Source organism: Pongo pygmaeus, chromosome 20 (assembly GCF_028885625.2).
Source record: "Pongo pygmaeus isolate AG05252 chromosome 20, NHGRI_mPonPyg2-v2.0_pri, whole genome shotgun sequence".
In the NCBI taxonomy this organism is placed as follows: Eukaryota; Metazoa; Chordata; class Mammalia; order Primates; family Hominidae; genus Pongo; species Pongo pygmaeus.
The window spans coordinates 42247766-42264071 of NC_072393.2; the positions used below are offsets into that span (position 1 = coordinate 42247766).

The 16306-nt window shown below is 36.8% G+C and overlaps 2 protein-coding genes across 10 annotated transcripts in view; one reads left to right on the top strand and one right to left on the bottom strand.

Moving 5' to 3' along the window:
* Nucleotides 1-16306, top strand: part of ZNF345 (zinc finger protein 345) — a 50838-nt gene that overhangs the window by 26755 nt on the left and 7777 nt on the right. For 4 of the 5 annotated variants that reach the window (XM_054462441.2, XM_054462443.2, XM_054462439.2 and 1 more), the window contains exon 3: nt 593-3392. In XM_054462441.2, the coding sequence (XP_054318416.1) occupies nt 639-2105 (1467 nt within the window). In that variant the 5' untranslated portion in view covers nt 593-638 and the 3' untranslated portion in view covers nt 2106-3392. Of the gene's footprint in view, nt 1-592; nt 3393-16306 lie in introns of those variants that run through there. The other variant, XR_008495663.2, reaches the window with a different exon arrangement.
* Nucleotides 8229-16306, bottom strand: part of ZNF829 (zinc finger protein 829) — a 31954-nt gene continuing 23876 nt past the window's right edge. For 4 of the 5 annotated variants that reach the window (XM_054462452.2, XM_054462455.2, XM_063657644.1 and 1 more), the window contains one exon: nt 11605-16031. In XM_054462452.2, the coding sequence (XP_054318427.2) occupies nt 15052-16031 (980 nt within the window). In that variant the 3' untranslated portion in view covers nt 11605-15051. Of the gene's footprint in view, nt 11402-11604; nt 16032-16306 lie in introns of those variants that run through there. The other variant, XM_054462454.2, reaches the window with a different exon arrangement.

Sequence of the window (16306 nt, forward strand, 5' to 3'; positions counted from 1 at the left end):
TGGCATAAACAAACCACATTCTAACCACAGATGAATCTTCCCTCTCCATAGCTCATTCCATACTCATTTAGCACATTAGTCTTTCATTTGGAAACTGCTCTTTGTGGATTATCTTTCTTTTCTGTCTCCATCAGTTTATATGCAAATTATGTTTATTACTGAAAACATCCCAGATTTTCCACCCCAGGAAAAATGTAGTACTCCAAACAACCCTGATAAATGAATATGAGAATTACCCTCATTTATAAATGTTTATAGCACTAGATTCATCTCTTAAAAAATTAAGACAGGGGCAGGACATCTGTATAATTAATTACCAAGCTTTCAAAGTCTGCAGGGAACTTTTATCTAAACTACTATTTAAAAATAATCTGTTTCCTGAAAACCTCCTCCACTTTCTAGTCTGATCTTTACTCATTTTCTCTGCTTCCCTAATCTGTTTTTCAAATTGCCCAGTCATATGTGAGAACTGTATAAGCCACTCAATTTTTATGAAAATTAAATTGTAGTTAAGTTTTTCGCATCTATTATAAACGTTTAATCTCTCCCAGAACACAAAAAAGTGAATGTTTGCTTTTATATTTTCTTTCAGACTATGAATCAAAGTTGAGACCAAGAAATTATTTCTGAAAAAGGATATGGAAAACCTTACAAAACACAGCATTGAGTGTTCAAGTTTCAGAGGTGATTGGGAATGTAAAAGCCAGTTTGAGAGAAAACAGGGATCTCAGGAAGGACATTTCAGTGAAATGATATTTACTCCTGAAGACATGCCCACTTTCAGTATCCAGCATCAGAGAATTCATACTGATGAGAAACTCCTTGAATGTAAGGAATGTGGGAAGGATTTTAGTTTTGTATCGGTCCTTATTCGACATCAGCGAATTCATACTGGTGAGAAACCTTATGAATGCAAAGAATGTGGCAAGGCCTTTGGTAGTGGTGCAAACCTTGCTTACCATCAAAGAATTCATACTGGTGAGAAGCCTTTTGAATGTAAAGAATGTGGGAAGGCCTTTGGTAGTGGCTCAAACCTTACTCACCATCAGAGAATTCATACTGGTGAGAAACCCTATGAATGTAAGGAATGTGGGAAAGCCTTTAGTTTTGGATCAGGTCTTATTCGACATCAGATCATTCACAGTGGTGAGAAGCCTTATGAGTGTAAGGAATGTGGGAAGTCCTTTAGTTTTGAATCAGCCCTTATTCGGCATCACAGAATTCACACAGGTGAGAAACCTTATGAATGTATAGATTGTGGTAAAGCCTTTGGCAGTGGTTCAAACCTTACTCAACATCGGCGGATTCATACTGGTGAGAAACCTTATGAATGCAAAGCATGTGGAATGGCCTTTAGCAGTGGTTCAGCCCTTACTCGGCATCAGAGAATTCATACCGGTGAGAAACCATATATATGTAATGAATGTGGTAAGGCCTTTAGTTTTGGATCAGCCCTTACTCGACATCAAAGAATTCATACTGGTGAGAAACCTTATGTATGTAAGGAATGTGGGAAGGCTTTTAATAGTGGCTCAGATCTCACTCAACATCAGAGAATTCACACTGGTGAGAAACCCTATGAGTGTAAGGAGTGTGAGAAAGCCTTTAGAAGTGGTTCAAAACTTATTCAGCATCAAAGAATGCATACTGGTGAGAAACCTTATGAATGTAAGGAATGTGGGAAGACCTTTAGTAGTGGTTCAGACCTTACTCAACATCACAGAATTCATACTGGTGAGAAACCCTATGAATGTAAGGAATGTGGGAAGGCCTTTGGTAGTGGCTCAAAACTTATCCAACACCAGCTAATCCATACTGGTGAAAGACCCTATGAATGTAAAGAATGTAGAAAGTCCTTTAGTAGTGGTTCAGCTCTTACTCGGCACCAGAGAATACACACTGGTGAGAAACCCTATGAATGTAGGGAGTGTGGGAAGGCTTTTTATAGTGGCTCAAGCCTTACTCAGCATCAGAGAATTCATACAGGTGAGAAACCTTATGAATGGAAGAACTGTGGGAAGGCTTATGGGAAGGGTTCAGAGTTTCAGCAACATAAGAAATGTCATAATGGTAAGAAACTCTGTGAATTGGAAACTATAAATTGAAATTCTGTGCTGAAGGAAGGACTCTAAACATATGACATATGAAAATTCATAGTGGTGAAAATCTCTACAAATAGAACAAAGGTACAAATGCCTTACTTATGCTTCACAGGTTAGTCAGTCTAAGAACATTTATACAGGAAAAAAATCACCCCAAATAAAATAAATATTTGAAGATCCTTATCTATATTCATTCCTTCATTACTTTTGGAAAATTCTTACTTGTGAATGTTAAAAATGAAAAAAAATCATTTATTGTATTTTGCCTCAACTTTAAACATTGAAAAACTCATTTCTGGGTTAATCCTACTATATTTTTGCAATGGTCTTTTTTTTTTTTTTGTATTATACAGAATTACTGATTCATCAAAAAATTATTTTATTTATTACAAGTCTAAATTTATCCTTTTTTTCTTTCCTGATTATCCTAACACCATTTATTCAATAACCTTGTCCATTTTCATATTGTTTTTTATTGACTATTTGATGGTAAGTTACATTTTTATTCACATAAAGCTTGGATATCAGGTCAGTGTTTTTTTGTTTTTGTTTTTGTTTTTTGAGATGGAGTCTCACTGTCACCAGGCTGGAGTGCAGTGGCGCAATCTCGGTTCACTGCAACCTCCACCTCCCGAGTTCAAGTGATTCTCCTGCCTCAGCCTCCCGAGTAGCTGGGACTACAGGCGCCCACCACCACGCCTGGCTAATTTTTTGTATTTTCCTTAGAGACGGGGTTTCACCATGTTTGCCAGGATGGTCTTGATCTCTTGACCTCGTGATCCATCCGCCTCGGGCTCTCAACGTGCTGGAATTACAGGCATGAGCCACCATGCCTGGCCCAGTGTTTGTTTTTTAAATTTATATATATGTATCTATGTCTCATCCTGTTTATGGTCAATAACTGTTACTTTTAAGTATCCTTTAATACCTGTACCTTTTGTTTTAGAAGATTGTTTACTTTCCTTTTATAAAATTATACTCTCCATTTTAGCAAAACAGCTTTCCCTCATCATAATGTAGATAAAAAGAAAAAAAGGATATGGTTACCCGTAATCTTACCAATCATAGATAATCACTGTCAGACTTTTGGAGCAAATCCTTTAATACTATCTCTCATTGTTTTGGAAACAAGGTGTGATTATGCTATACTATAACCAGCCCTTAATATTTTTTGTCTGTAAATATGTTGTTATCATTTTATTGGCTTTATAGTATTCACCTGTCTTTATCAAACCCCAATTTTGTCAAATATTAAAAATTTTGCCATTATAAACACTTACCTTGATGGCCCCTTTTCAGTGTGTCTGATTTATTTATTTATTGTTCATTTCAGAGATAATGTGTCAATTGCTTTTGCATATAAAATATTTTTACATTACAGATAAAGCCAGCCTTTCCTTTGAGCAGCATTCCTGGCCTCAGTTCCTTTCCAATGTTAACCAATTTACTTATTCTTCCAGATCCTTTTATATGCATCTGTAACATACCTATGGTAATGTGGGTAGAATCAGAATACCTCAGAGCCTTATTGTGTGGATTCTATAATTGTGCCTATCACATAATAAATGCTTAGTGAATGTTACCCATCACTATTATCTTCTCAAACTTCGTTTTTATTATTTATAGAAAAATTTTCAGCCATGATCCATATCTTACTCAACAACAAAGACCTCATAATGGAGAAAGACATTCATTTAAATGAATGTAGGGAAAGTTTGATTGACATTCATTCCTTGTTGAATAAGAATATTTGCTGCCAGGCACAGTGGCTCACACCTGTAATTTCAGCACTTTGGGAGGCCAAGGTGGGTGGATCACTTGAGGCCAGGAGCCTAGCCAACATGGTGAAACCCCATCTCTATTAAAAATACAAAAATTAGCCAGGCATGGTGGCGTGTGCCTGTAGTTCCAGCTACTTGGGAGTCTGAGGCATAAGGATTGCTTGAACCTGTGGAGGTTGCAGTGAACCAAGATTGCACCACTGAACTCCAACCTGGGTGACAGAGCAAGACTGTGTCTCAGCAAAAAATAAAAATAAATAAATAAAAAATTGTCCTACAGAAAAAATAATAAGATTATAAAGTGTGAGAAGACAATTACACTATAAAATTTGTACCAGGGTAGAAGTAAAAAAACTATGGCAGTTTTCTCCATTGAAATCCAAATACTAATTCAGTACTCAGCTGCATGATTCTTTGCTTAAAAATAAAATGCAGGCAGGCACAGTAACTCTTGCCTCAAATCTCAGCACTTTGGGAGGCTGAGGCAGGAGGATTGCTGGAAGCCTGGAGTTTGAGATCAGCTTGGGTGACATAGCAAGCCCCCATCTCTATAATAAAAGTTTTAAAAATGAGCCAGGCATAGTGGCCTCCAGCTACCAGAGGCTGAGGTGGGAGGATCAGTTGAGCTCAGGAATTCAAGGCCTTAGTGCACTATTATTGTGCCACTGCACTCCAGCCTGAACAACAGAATAAGACCCTGTCTTTAAAAATAAATGAATAAATTAACTAAAATCAAATACATTATTTTTTAAATAAATGGCACTGAATAGATTACATAGCAAACCCTGTGAGGACCTGCAATATACAGAGGAAATTTTATAGCTCTAAATTCATTCATTTGTTAGAATATTAAAGAAATTGTAAATAAAGAAACCAAGCATATAACCCAAGAAGTTGGAGAAAGAATAACTACAACAAAAACCCTAAGGATAATGGGAGGGAAAAATAATTTTAGAATAAAAAAAGCTAGAACAATCACAACCTGCTGTTTTGAAAACAAAAATAGTAGCAGTTCTCATAAATAAAGGTATATGAACATGAATGCAAAAGCGACATTACTCTAGAGACTTTACAGATTACAGGTTGAGCGTCCTTAATTTGAAAATTCAAAATCTGAAATGATCCAAATTCCAAAACTTTTTGAGCTCAACATTATGCTCAAAGATAATTTCAGACTTTTGGATTAAGTATGCTCACCTGGTAAGTATAATGCAAATATTCCAAAAATCCAAAACACTTCTGGTCCCAAGCATTTTGAGGGATACTCAGCTTATGTTTATTACGATTACATGTAACCTTTTAATAATTATTTTGAAAATTAAAATGAACATTTTAGTAAAAGGATTTTAATCACCAGAACTGACTCAAAGTGGCATAGAAATGGGTATTATATAAAGGATATACAGCAAAAACTATATCTAGGAAGGCTGGGGAAAAAAACCCTGTGGCCAAAGTCTCTTTTATACCCCCCAGTCAGGTCCCCTGAGTGAATATTCTGGCATTCAATCACATTTTGCATTTGAAAGAACAAAAGATGAAAATACATCAGCATTAGTATATTTTATATCTTTTTAATTTGAGATAATTAGATTTTTTAATTTTTAAAAAGATATGGAATAGGAATTATTAAAAACAGACTAAAGTAACTTATGAAATCTTAAGATGCCACATATAAGATGCATCACTTTAAATATAAAACTAATTTTTAAAGTCCTGCAGATAAATCTGTTGGAGATATATATTGAAACCCACTTTCAGAGACATTAAAATGCGGGGTAAAAAGTGCATTTTAGAACTGATAAACTACTTCATCAATGATTTTAATGGTTCCTTTTCTTTAGATTTTCAAATTTGTTGATACTGGCAAACAGAATTGGCTTTCAGTTTTCAGTCTCTGTATATATATTTGTATTTCTACTCATAGTTTTATTTTTAAACCACTTTATTCCTCTAAATTGATTTGAAAGAGTCCCATTCATTTAACTTGTTTTTTTTAAAAAAAACTTATCTGGGTTTTCTTCATGCTTTTGACTATTTTTGTTTGCTTTTTCTATTTCAAATATATATTTCACTATTTTCTTTTTATTTGTGTGTATTTCTGTTGAGTACATGTGCTTAGTTAATATATTTTCAGTCCCTTTTAAATTGGAAGCATTTAAGGCTACAAGATTTCCTTTGAATATTGCTATATCTGGGGCCCATAGTTTTTTTTTCTTCTTTTTTTGAGATGGAGTCTTGCTCTGTCACCAGGCTGGAGTGCAGTGGCGTGATCTCGGCTCACTGCAACCTCCGCCTTCCAGGTTCAAGTGATTCTCCTGCCTCAGCCTCCTGAGTAGCTGGGACTACAGGCATGCACCACCATGCCTGGCTAATTTTTGCATTTTTTAGTAGAGATGGGGTTTCACCATGTTGGCCAGGATGGTCTCGATCTCTTGACCTCGTGATCCGCCTGCCTCGGCCTCCCAAAGTGCTGGGATTACAGGCATGAGCCACCATGCCTGGCCCCATAGTTTTTTAAAAATTAACTTCTAGATAATTATTATTTTAATCTTGATTTCTTTTTGATTCACTAGTTACCTAGGTGTCTGTATGTTTGTGTGTGTTTCTAAATTTTCAAAAACTTGTGAAAAAGATTTAGCATATGAAATTATAATGTGTGTGATCCGTGAAACTTCATTAAAAAGTTAAAACATTAATTTATTATTTGTGGCCAAATATATGTTAGGTTTTGTGAAATAGTATGATGTGAAATAATATATATTCTCTATAAAACACAAAGTTTAATTATATTAAGCTTGGTGATTACATTATTTATATATCCTCTGATTATTTTAATTCTGAAAAGTGGGCACAAAATGCCCAGCTATATTATTTCAAGGTCTTCTGTAAATATAAGGGTTTTACTTTTTATGTTTGGTTGCTGTATTTTTCACTATGATGTTGAATTCCAATTTCTCTAATATTGAAAATTCTGCTTTGGCCAGTAGAGCTGCACTAGGTCTGTTGTGTGTCAGCTTGTTCTAGGTATGTGTCCTTATAAACACCATATAGTTAGTGTTTTATTTTTAACCCAATTTGTTTTTGTGTTTTAATTGGAGCACATCATATATCTATAGGCAGGCTTACTCACTTTCTATGAAATCACCTTTTAAAATATCTTTTTCTATTAAAGAGCAGAAAAGTAACTAAAATTCTCAAACTCTGTTGCTCTTTCCTATGTAGCTACTCGTCATGGTCAATTAATGCAACGTTTCTCTTCATTTCTCTGTTCCCTAAAGATTGAAGTTTTCTAAGACTCAGCCTTTGACACATTTACTAATTATACTTACTTATTCCTTGGTGATTTCACCCCCGTGGGTTTGTTTCCCTTGAACTCCACACTCACTACATTCAGTAGCCTTCTCTACACTTCTACTTGAATTCATTTTTATTCAGGTATATAAAATACTGGTGGCAATAGCATAAATCCTAAGTGTTAAACTTGATGAAGTAATATTGTACACCTATGTAAGCACTGCCCAGACTGATACACATTTACAGCCTAAGGAGGCTTCTTTGTGCTGCTTTGCTGTTAATACTTCACTGCCCAGAAATAGCCCCTCTTCTAATTTCCATAACCAGAGATAAGCTTACGTGTTTTTCCACTTCATGTAAATGGAATCATACGCTGAACCCTTTTTGTGTCTGGTTTCTTTTGCTCAACATTATTTCATGCAACAATAAGGATAGCTCTCTCAGACATAATATTCATTTTTATTTATGTAGTGTTTTATGGGAATTGCACTGAGTTAGGGAAACTGAAGTCTGAAGGAATAGTTTCTACAAGACTGCCCTCATTTCAGACACCAGCCACAAGTTCAGAGGTTCCAAGGGCTACCCATACTTCAGACCAGCTGACTACAAATTTGGGACTTGTCATGACTACCCTTGATAATTCAGTATAATAATTCACAGAACTCAAGAGAATACTATGCTTATGATTACAACTTATTTGTTTATTTTTATTTTTTTAATTTTTTTTTTTTGAGACAGAGTCTTGCTCCTGTTGCCCCTGCTGGAGTGCAGTGGCACAATCTTGGCTCACTGCAACCTCCGCCTCCTGGGTTCAAGCGATTGTCCTGCCTCAGCCTCGTGAGTAGCTGGGATTACAGGCACCTGCCATCACGCCCAGCTAATTTTTGTACTTTTAGTAGAGACAAGGTTTCACCATGTTGGCCAGGCTGGTCTCGAACTCCGGACCTCAAGTGATCTGCCCACCTCAGCCTCTCAAAGTGCTGGGATTACAGGTGTGAGCCACCGCACCTGGCCTATGATTACAAGTTTATTATACTGAAAGGATACAAATTACAACTAGCCAGAGGAAGAGACACATAGAATGAAGTCTGAGAGGGGTCCAAAGATGAGTCTTCTGGTCATCCTATCCGTATGGAGTCCTGGATGGCATTACCTCCTTCCAGCTACAATGTGTACTGATAAAATAGAGTGTTGCAATCCAGGGAAGCTCACCTTAGCCTTTGGTTTCCAGTGTTTTTCTTGGGGTTTGATAACATACTGCCCACATAGCTGACCTTTGTCTTTCTGCCCTTCTTGCTGGTTTGTCTAATACTGTTGGTCTGCCGTTTCTCCAGAAGTCAAAACTGAGATAGCATGTCTCAAAGCACTCATCATAAATCACGTTATACTGTCAGGTGGCCATCCAAAACTCCCAGCCAAACCAAGACACTGTTATTGGGCAGGACATTCCAGAGGCCTAGAGTACCCCCAGTGGGCCTCCCAGTACCCAAGGTAAAGGCAAGACCTCTCTTTGGGTGAAGTTAATTTATCACTATACAGGAATATACTTTCTTTGACTTACTCATTCTTTGGTTGATGGGTATCTGTATTGTTTCTACAGCTCTGGGAACCTTCTTATACATGTCTTTATGTAGACATATTTACTCTTTTCTTTTGGCAGTATACTTCAGAATGGAATTGCTGAGTCAGAGATAGGCCATATTTAGTAAATGTCAGTTTTCCAAAGTGATTGTACAAATTTACATTCCCACAAAGAATCTGTAAGGGTTTCATTTGCTGTATGTCCTCTTCACACTTAGTATTGTATAGTCATTCTAATGGGACTATACTAATGTATTAGTTACTATAGTTATATATAGAAATATCATATAATTATTATATAGTTATATAAGTATGTAGAAAGTTATATTTTCACTTCCTAATGACTAATAATGTTGAATACCTTTTCATATGCTTGCTTACTAGCTTTTTTGATATCTTGTATGCAAGGTTGGTTAGACTGGCCGTTTTAAATGCGTATCGTGTCTTTTCCTTATTGCTTTGTGTGAATTCTTTGTGTATTTTGGATGTGATTTGTTTGCTAGATATGTGTTGCAAATGCCTTTTGCTTTGTGGCTTGCATTTCCACTCTTCTAAAGGTATGGGTTGATGGAGTTTTTAATTTTAATTAACTCCTGTTTATCAACCTTTTTCTATATATGGTTAGAACTTTGAGTCTTAAATGTTTGTGTGCGTGTGTGTGTGTGTGTTTCATGCCTACAAACTCATTAAGGTATTCTCTTTCTTCCCCTAGAGGCTTTATTTCACCACTCACATCTTGCCTGGGATTACAGGTGTGAGCCACCGTGCCTGGCCTATGAGTACAACTTTATTATAGTGAAAGGATACATATTTCAACTAGCCACAGGAAGAGACACATAGAATGAAGTCTGAGAGAAGTTTGGTGTACAGTATGAGATTTAGTGGGTCAAGTTTAATTATCAATACTCCTACAGATATCCAAGTTAATCCAGCATTATGTATTGAAAAGTAAATTCTTTCCCCCCGGTTATATTCCAATTCTACCCGCCTCTCATCACCTTTCCTGATACCATCCTGATCCTAACCATGGTTGTGTTACTTAGATGTTTATAATAACCTAATTTGTCTGTTTGTGTAGCTTTCAGGGTGTTCATAACAGCATAGCTACAGTGATTTAGATGATATCACTCCAAGAAAATTTGAGCAACAAATAAAGTGGTATTGGATTATAACCTAAAGTATAAAATAAATATCTATGCATTCATACTGATATGACTATATTATCAGATAAATAACTAAATAAATGGAGAAGAGATAAATCTCCAATACAGAATTCCAAATAATTTATGTAGCTATTCTGCCCTCAGGGAAGTGGAGCATAACCCCGCTCCTTAAGTACGTGCTGTGCATAGTGACTTCCAAAGACGACTGTATGGGAAAGGGAGAAAAGACTAAATTTACACTGGAGAAAGCTGACGAACACTCCCTCACTCAGGTGATCAAGACCGACAAAAAGTCACCATGCTGATAGTATGAATCTTCGAGATCTATGAGGAAAATGGCACTTTACCTCTGTGATCTTCCTCCTGCAAACAACCTCAGTCTAATCACGAGAAAAACATCAGTCAGATCTTAGCGGAGGAACATTCTACGCTATACTGACGTCCTCAAAATAGTTAAGGTCATTTAAAATGAGGAAGAGGGCCGGGCCTGCTGGCTCACACCTATAATCCCAGCACTTTGGGAGGCCGAGGAGGGTGGATCACCTGAGGTCAGGAGTTCGAGACCAGCCTGGCCAACAAGGTGAAACCCCGTCTCTACTAAAAATACAAAAATTAGCTGGGGGAGGGGGGTGGTGGGTGCCTGTAATCCCAGCTACTCGGGAGGCTGAGGCAGGAGATTCGCTTGAACCCGGAGGCAGAGACTGCAGTGAGCTGAGACCGCACCACTGCACTCCAGCCTGAGCAACAAGAGCAAAACTCCATCTCAAAAAACACCACCACCACCACCACCAACAAAAAACAAGGAAGAAACTGTCACAGCCAACAGTAACCTAAGGAGAAATGATGACTAAATGCAATGTGTTTTCCTGCTTAGAATGCTGGAACAGAAAAAGGAAGAAAAGCTTAAAAACCTAAGAACATTTGGAATAAAGTGTAAGCTTTAGCTGATAATAATGTACCAATACTTGTTAATTAATTGTAACAAATGTACCATATAATGTAAGATGTTTTTAGTAGTAGGGGAAACTAGGTGTAGGGTATATGGGAATTCTCTCTATTGCTTTTATAATTATTCTATAAATCTAAAAACTGTTCTAAAATAAATTATATATTTTACAATAGACAGAGAATGAAGCTGAGTATTCAAATTATTTCTAAAGTCATTCCTGTGTATCCACAGAGCCGGATTTATCATGATTTGAGTAATGTTATTACATGGAGTCATTTACATCTATGATATTAGATCCATGTTTTACAAAAGGAACACACGTAGAGCCCAGACCACTGTTTCCTGACATGCTAGGCTAAAAGTCAAGATTTGAGACTCAGAATCATTTTGGTCCTCTTCAACATTTTACTCCATCTAATTGCACACTCTACTTGTTGGGTCTCCTGAACTCTAGAGCCAGTAACAGTGATCCTAAAGTCATTCTCATGATTTTGCCTGAGGTACAATTTAAATTCTTGGATGACTCCAAATCTGCAGAAATATTAATAGAAAGAGAAAAAATAATAAGGTTTTTGGTATAGGAAAAACTGTAAATTTTACTACATGTGAAAAAGATTTCTGATTATTAAAAAAATACCAGAGGCCAAAAGATTAGGAAAAGTTACTGAAACAACAACATATGACAAACACCAACCTTAATATATAAAGAAATATATATATTTCTTAAACATGTAAAGAAATTTGTAATCAGTAAAGATGACCAACAACGTGATGGAGAAACAAAAGAGTTCATAGTAACATGAACATGCCTGTTAAACATTTGAACAAATGATCAGTTTCTCATAACATAGAAATAGAAATGAAATTATAAATTGTTCTCCTGTCTTCTTTGATCAAAAGTTTGATAAAACATTTAATAGTATACATATTCCAGGGAAGATGTTTCCTGTTCTATCTCCCAACACATACAGTGTTATTATCACTATATAGTGTGAAACCGTCAATGCAAAAATCTTTAATCTCCTTGCCCTGATGATATCTGTCTCTACAATATCCAGTACTCCCACATCATTCCTCAACCCAGGGATCTAACTTCAATAAAATTTATACACCCATTTTCTGTTCCCACCTACCACACTAAATTCTTGTGACCTTTCTACTCTGCACTCTGAAATCCATAGCAACTTATTAGCATAATGCCCCCATCTTTTAAAAAAGCATTCTTAATTTGCCTTTTATTGTTTCTTAATTTTTAAAAATTTTTATAGGTTTACGAAGTTACAAGGGCAGTTGTGTTACATACACATATAGTGTAGTGGGGAAAGTGTTGGCTTTTAATGTACTCATTACCTAGATAATGTACCTTGTACTAAATAGGATGTTTTTTTGTTTTGTTTTGTTTTGTTTTGTTTTGAGATGGAGTCTGGCTTTGTTGCCCCCCGGCTGGAGTGCCATGGCATAATCTCGGCTCACTGCAACCTCCACCTCCCACGTTCAAGCAATTTGCTCTGTTGCCCAGGCTGGAGTGCAATGGCACTATCTCAGCTCACTGCAACCTCTGCTTCTCAGGTTCAAGTAATTCTCCTGCCTCAGCCTCCCAAGTAGCTGGGACTACAGGTGCCTGCCACCATGCCCAGCCAATTTTTCTATTTTTAGTAGAGACGGGGTTTCGCCATGTCAGCCAGGCTGGTCTCAAACTCCTGACCTCAGATGATCTGCCTGCCTTGGCCTTGTAAAGTGCAGGGATTACAGGTGTGAGTGCCCGGCTTGTTTTTAATTCTGTGTATGTGATGAATCATGTATTGAGTTGCATATGTTGAGCCATCCTTACACCCCTGGAATAAAATCCACTCGACTGTGCTGTTACTATCTTTTTTATGTACTGTTTGATTTGGTTTGGTAGTATTTTGCTGAAGATTTTTGTGTCTGTGTTCATCAGGGATATTGGCTTGTAGTTTTTTTGTGTGTTTTATCCTTGCCTGGCTTCAGTATCAGGATGATACTGGCTTTGTAGAATGAGTTAGGGAGGATTCCCTCCTATAATTTTTGGAATAGTTTCAATAGTGCTGTTACTAGTTCTTCCTTGCGTGTCTAATAGAATTCAGCTGTGAATCTGTCTGGTCCTGGGCTTTTTGTTGTTGCAAGATTTTTTTCTATTACTGATTCAATTTCAATACTCATTAGTAGTCTGTTGAGGATTCCTATTTCTCCCTGGTTCAATCTTGGAAGGTTATGTGTTTCCAGGAATTTATCCACTTCCTCTAGGTTTTCTAATATGTGCATATGGTTTCTGCTGATTTTTTGTATGTCTGTGTTATCAGTTATAAAATCACCTTATCATTTCTGATTGTATTTATTTGAATCTTCTTTTTTCTTGGTTAATCTAGCTAGTGGTCTGTCAGTTTTATCTTTGCAAAGAACCAACTTTTTCTTTTATTGATCTTTTGCATTCTTTTGTTCTCAGTCTCATTTTCGCCTGCTCTGATATTTGTTATTGCTTTTCTTCTGCCAGCTTTGGGTTGAGTTTGTTTTGTTTTTTTCTAGTTCCTTGAGATGTGACGTTAGGCTATTCATTTGAGATTTTTCTGTCTTTTTGGTGTAGGCATTTAATGCTATAAAATCCTCTCTTAGCACTGCTTTTGCTATATCTCAGATGTTTTCATGTGTTGTGTCTCTATTTTCATTTATTTCAAAAAATTTTAAATTTCCACCTTAGTTTCATCATTGACCCAACAATCATTCAGGAGCAAGCTGTTTAAATTCCATGTATCTGTTTTGAGAGTTCCTCTTGGTATTGATATCTACTTTTATTCCACTGTGGTCAGAGAAGATATTAGATATGATTTTGTTTAAAACTTATTGATACTTGCTTTGCGGTCCAGCATATGACCTATTTTTGAGAATGTTCCATGCACAGAAGAGAAGAGTATATATTCTGTGGTTGTTGGGTAGAATGTTCTTCAGATGTCTGTTGGGTCCATTTGGTGTAGAGTCCAATTTAAGTCCAGAGTTTCTTTGTTGATTTCTGTCCCAGTGATCTGTCTAGTGCTGTCAATGGAGGGGTGAAGTCCCCTGCTATTGTTGTATTGCTGTCTATCTCTTTTCTTAGGTCTAGTAGTATCTGTGTTATGGATCTGGCTGTTGCAGTGTTGGGTGCATACATATTTAGGATTGTTTTATCTTGTTGTTGAATTTATCCTTTATCATTATAAATGACCTTCTTTGTCCTTTTTAATTTTTGTTGGTATAAAGTCTGTTTTGGCCATCATGGTGGCTCACGTCTGTAATCCCAGCACTTTGGGAGGCCGAGGTGGGCGGATCACTTGAAGCCAGGAGTTCAAGACCAGCCTGGCCAACATGGTGAAACCCCGTCTCTACTAAAAATACAAAAAAAAAAAAATTAGCCGGGCATAGTGGCGCATGCCTGTAATCCTAGCTACTTGGGAGGCTGAGGCACAAGAATCGCTTGAACTCAGGAGCTGGAGGTTGCAGTGAGCTGAGATCACACCACTGCACTCCAGCCTGGGCAACAGAGCGAGACTCTGTCTCAAAATAAAATAAAATAAAATATATTTGACTAACAACTTATATATAAAAGGAAATTACAAATCCATTAGACAAAATCATTCTAACAGGGAATTATGGGTTGAACTGTGTCCCCTAAAAAGATATGCTGAAGTCCTAACCCCTGGTACCAGTAAATGTGACCTTACTTGGAAATAGGGTCTTGGCAGATATAATCAAGTTAAGATGAGGTCATCAGGTAACCCCAATCTAACCTGACTGGTGTCCAAATAAAAGAAAAGACATACACAGAGATACACAGAGAGAATGCAATGTGAAGATGGAGGCAGAGATTGGAATGGTGTATGTAAAAGCCATGGAACTGCCAGCTGTTAACAGAGGTTAGGAAAAAGGCATAGGACAGATCCTCAGAGTCCTCAGAAGGAACCAAAACTGTCAGCACCCTTGAGTTTAGATTTCCAGGCTCTAAACTGTAAGAGAATAAATTTCTCTTGTTTTAAGCCACCAAGGTTTTGGTACTTGGTACTTTGTTATCGTATCGTTTAAAAACGAATACACAGGAGAACCTTTGATAATGTGTATCCTAATTTGTTCTCATTACCTGTTTTTAAAAAATTATTATAAAGGTTAACAAAATGGTCTTACTTTACTGTCATTCAACCAGTATGAATTCCCTCATGGCGAACGAGGTCAGAGCGACTACCAAAAGCCTTTCCACATTCCTTACAGTCATAGGGTTTTTCACCAGTGTGAATTCTCTGATGTCGAGTAAGGTTTGAGCCTTTATTAAAGGCCTTCCCACATTCATTACATTCATATGGTTTTTCATCTGTATGGATTCTCTGATGTTGAATAAGTTCTGAGCTCTGAATAAAGGCCTTTCTACATTCTTCACATTCATAGAGCTTCTCACCAGCATGAATTCTGCGATGGTTAGTAAGTGTTGAGGCACTATTAAAGGCCTTCCCACACTGCTTACATTCATAAGGTTTCTCACCAGTATGCATTCTTTGATGCTGAATAAGCCTTGAGTGTTGAGTAAAGGCTTTCCCACATTCTTTACATTCATAAGGTTTCTCACCAGTATGAATTCTCAGATGTAGAAAAAGTTGTGAACTTTTAGTAAAGGCTTTTCCACATACTTTACATTCATAGGGTTTCTCACCAGTGTGAATTCTCTGATGATCATTAAGGTTTGAGCAATACTTAAAGGCTTTTCCACATTCCTTACATTCATAGGGTTTCTCACCAGTGTGAATCCTCTGATGTTGAGAAAAATATGAACTACAACTAAAAGCCTTGCCACATTCCTTACATTCATAGGGTTTTTTACCAGTGAGAATCCTCTGATGTCGAGTAACGAGTGAGCCACGACTAAAGGACTTCCCATACTCCTTAGATTCATAGTGTTTTTCACCAAAATGAATTCTCTGATGTTGGATAAATTGTGAGTTCTGATTAAAGGTCTTTCCACATATCTTACATTCCCATGGTTTCTCTTCACTCGTAGTTTTTTGAGGTGGAATAAGAAATGTGGGCTGAATAAAAGTAGACATGTCTTCATGGCTAAGTATTACTTGACTGAAATGTCTCTTCTTTAGAGATAATATTTTGGTCTCACACATTGATTCCAGCTCTGAAAGAAATACAAAGGCAAATAAATTTTCCTATTCTGGGAAAGTTAAAACTTCTAAAAAAGAAATGGGAGCATTAAACTGAAAAGAATATCTGAGAAATTACACACTTAGTTTTCAAAGGTGGAGAGGCAATCTGTAAAATTGACAAGAAAAGCACAGACATTAGGAGAGGTAATAAAAGAAGCTGAGGATATGGATCCAGAAAGTAGATGACCTCTATGATCCTCAAATTTTGGTCTGAACCAGAGTTACCTTAAGCCTTGGTGAATAGACA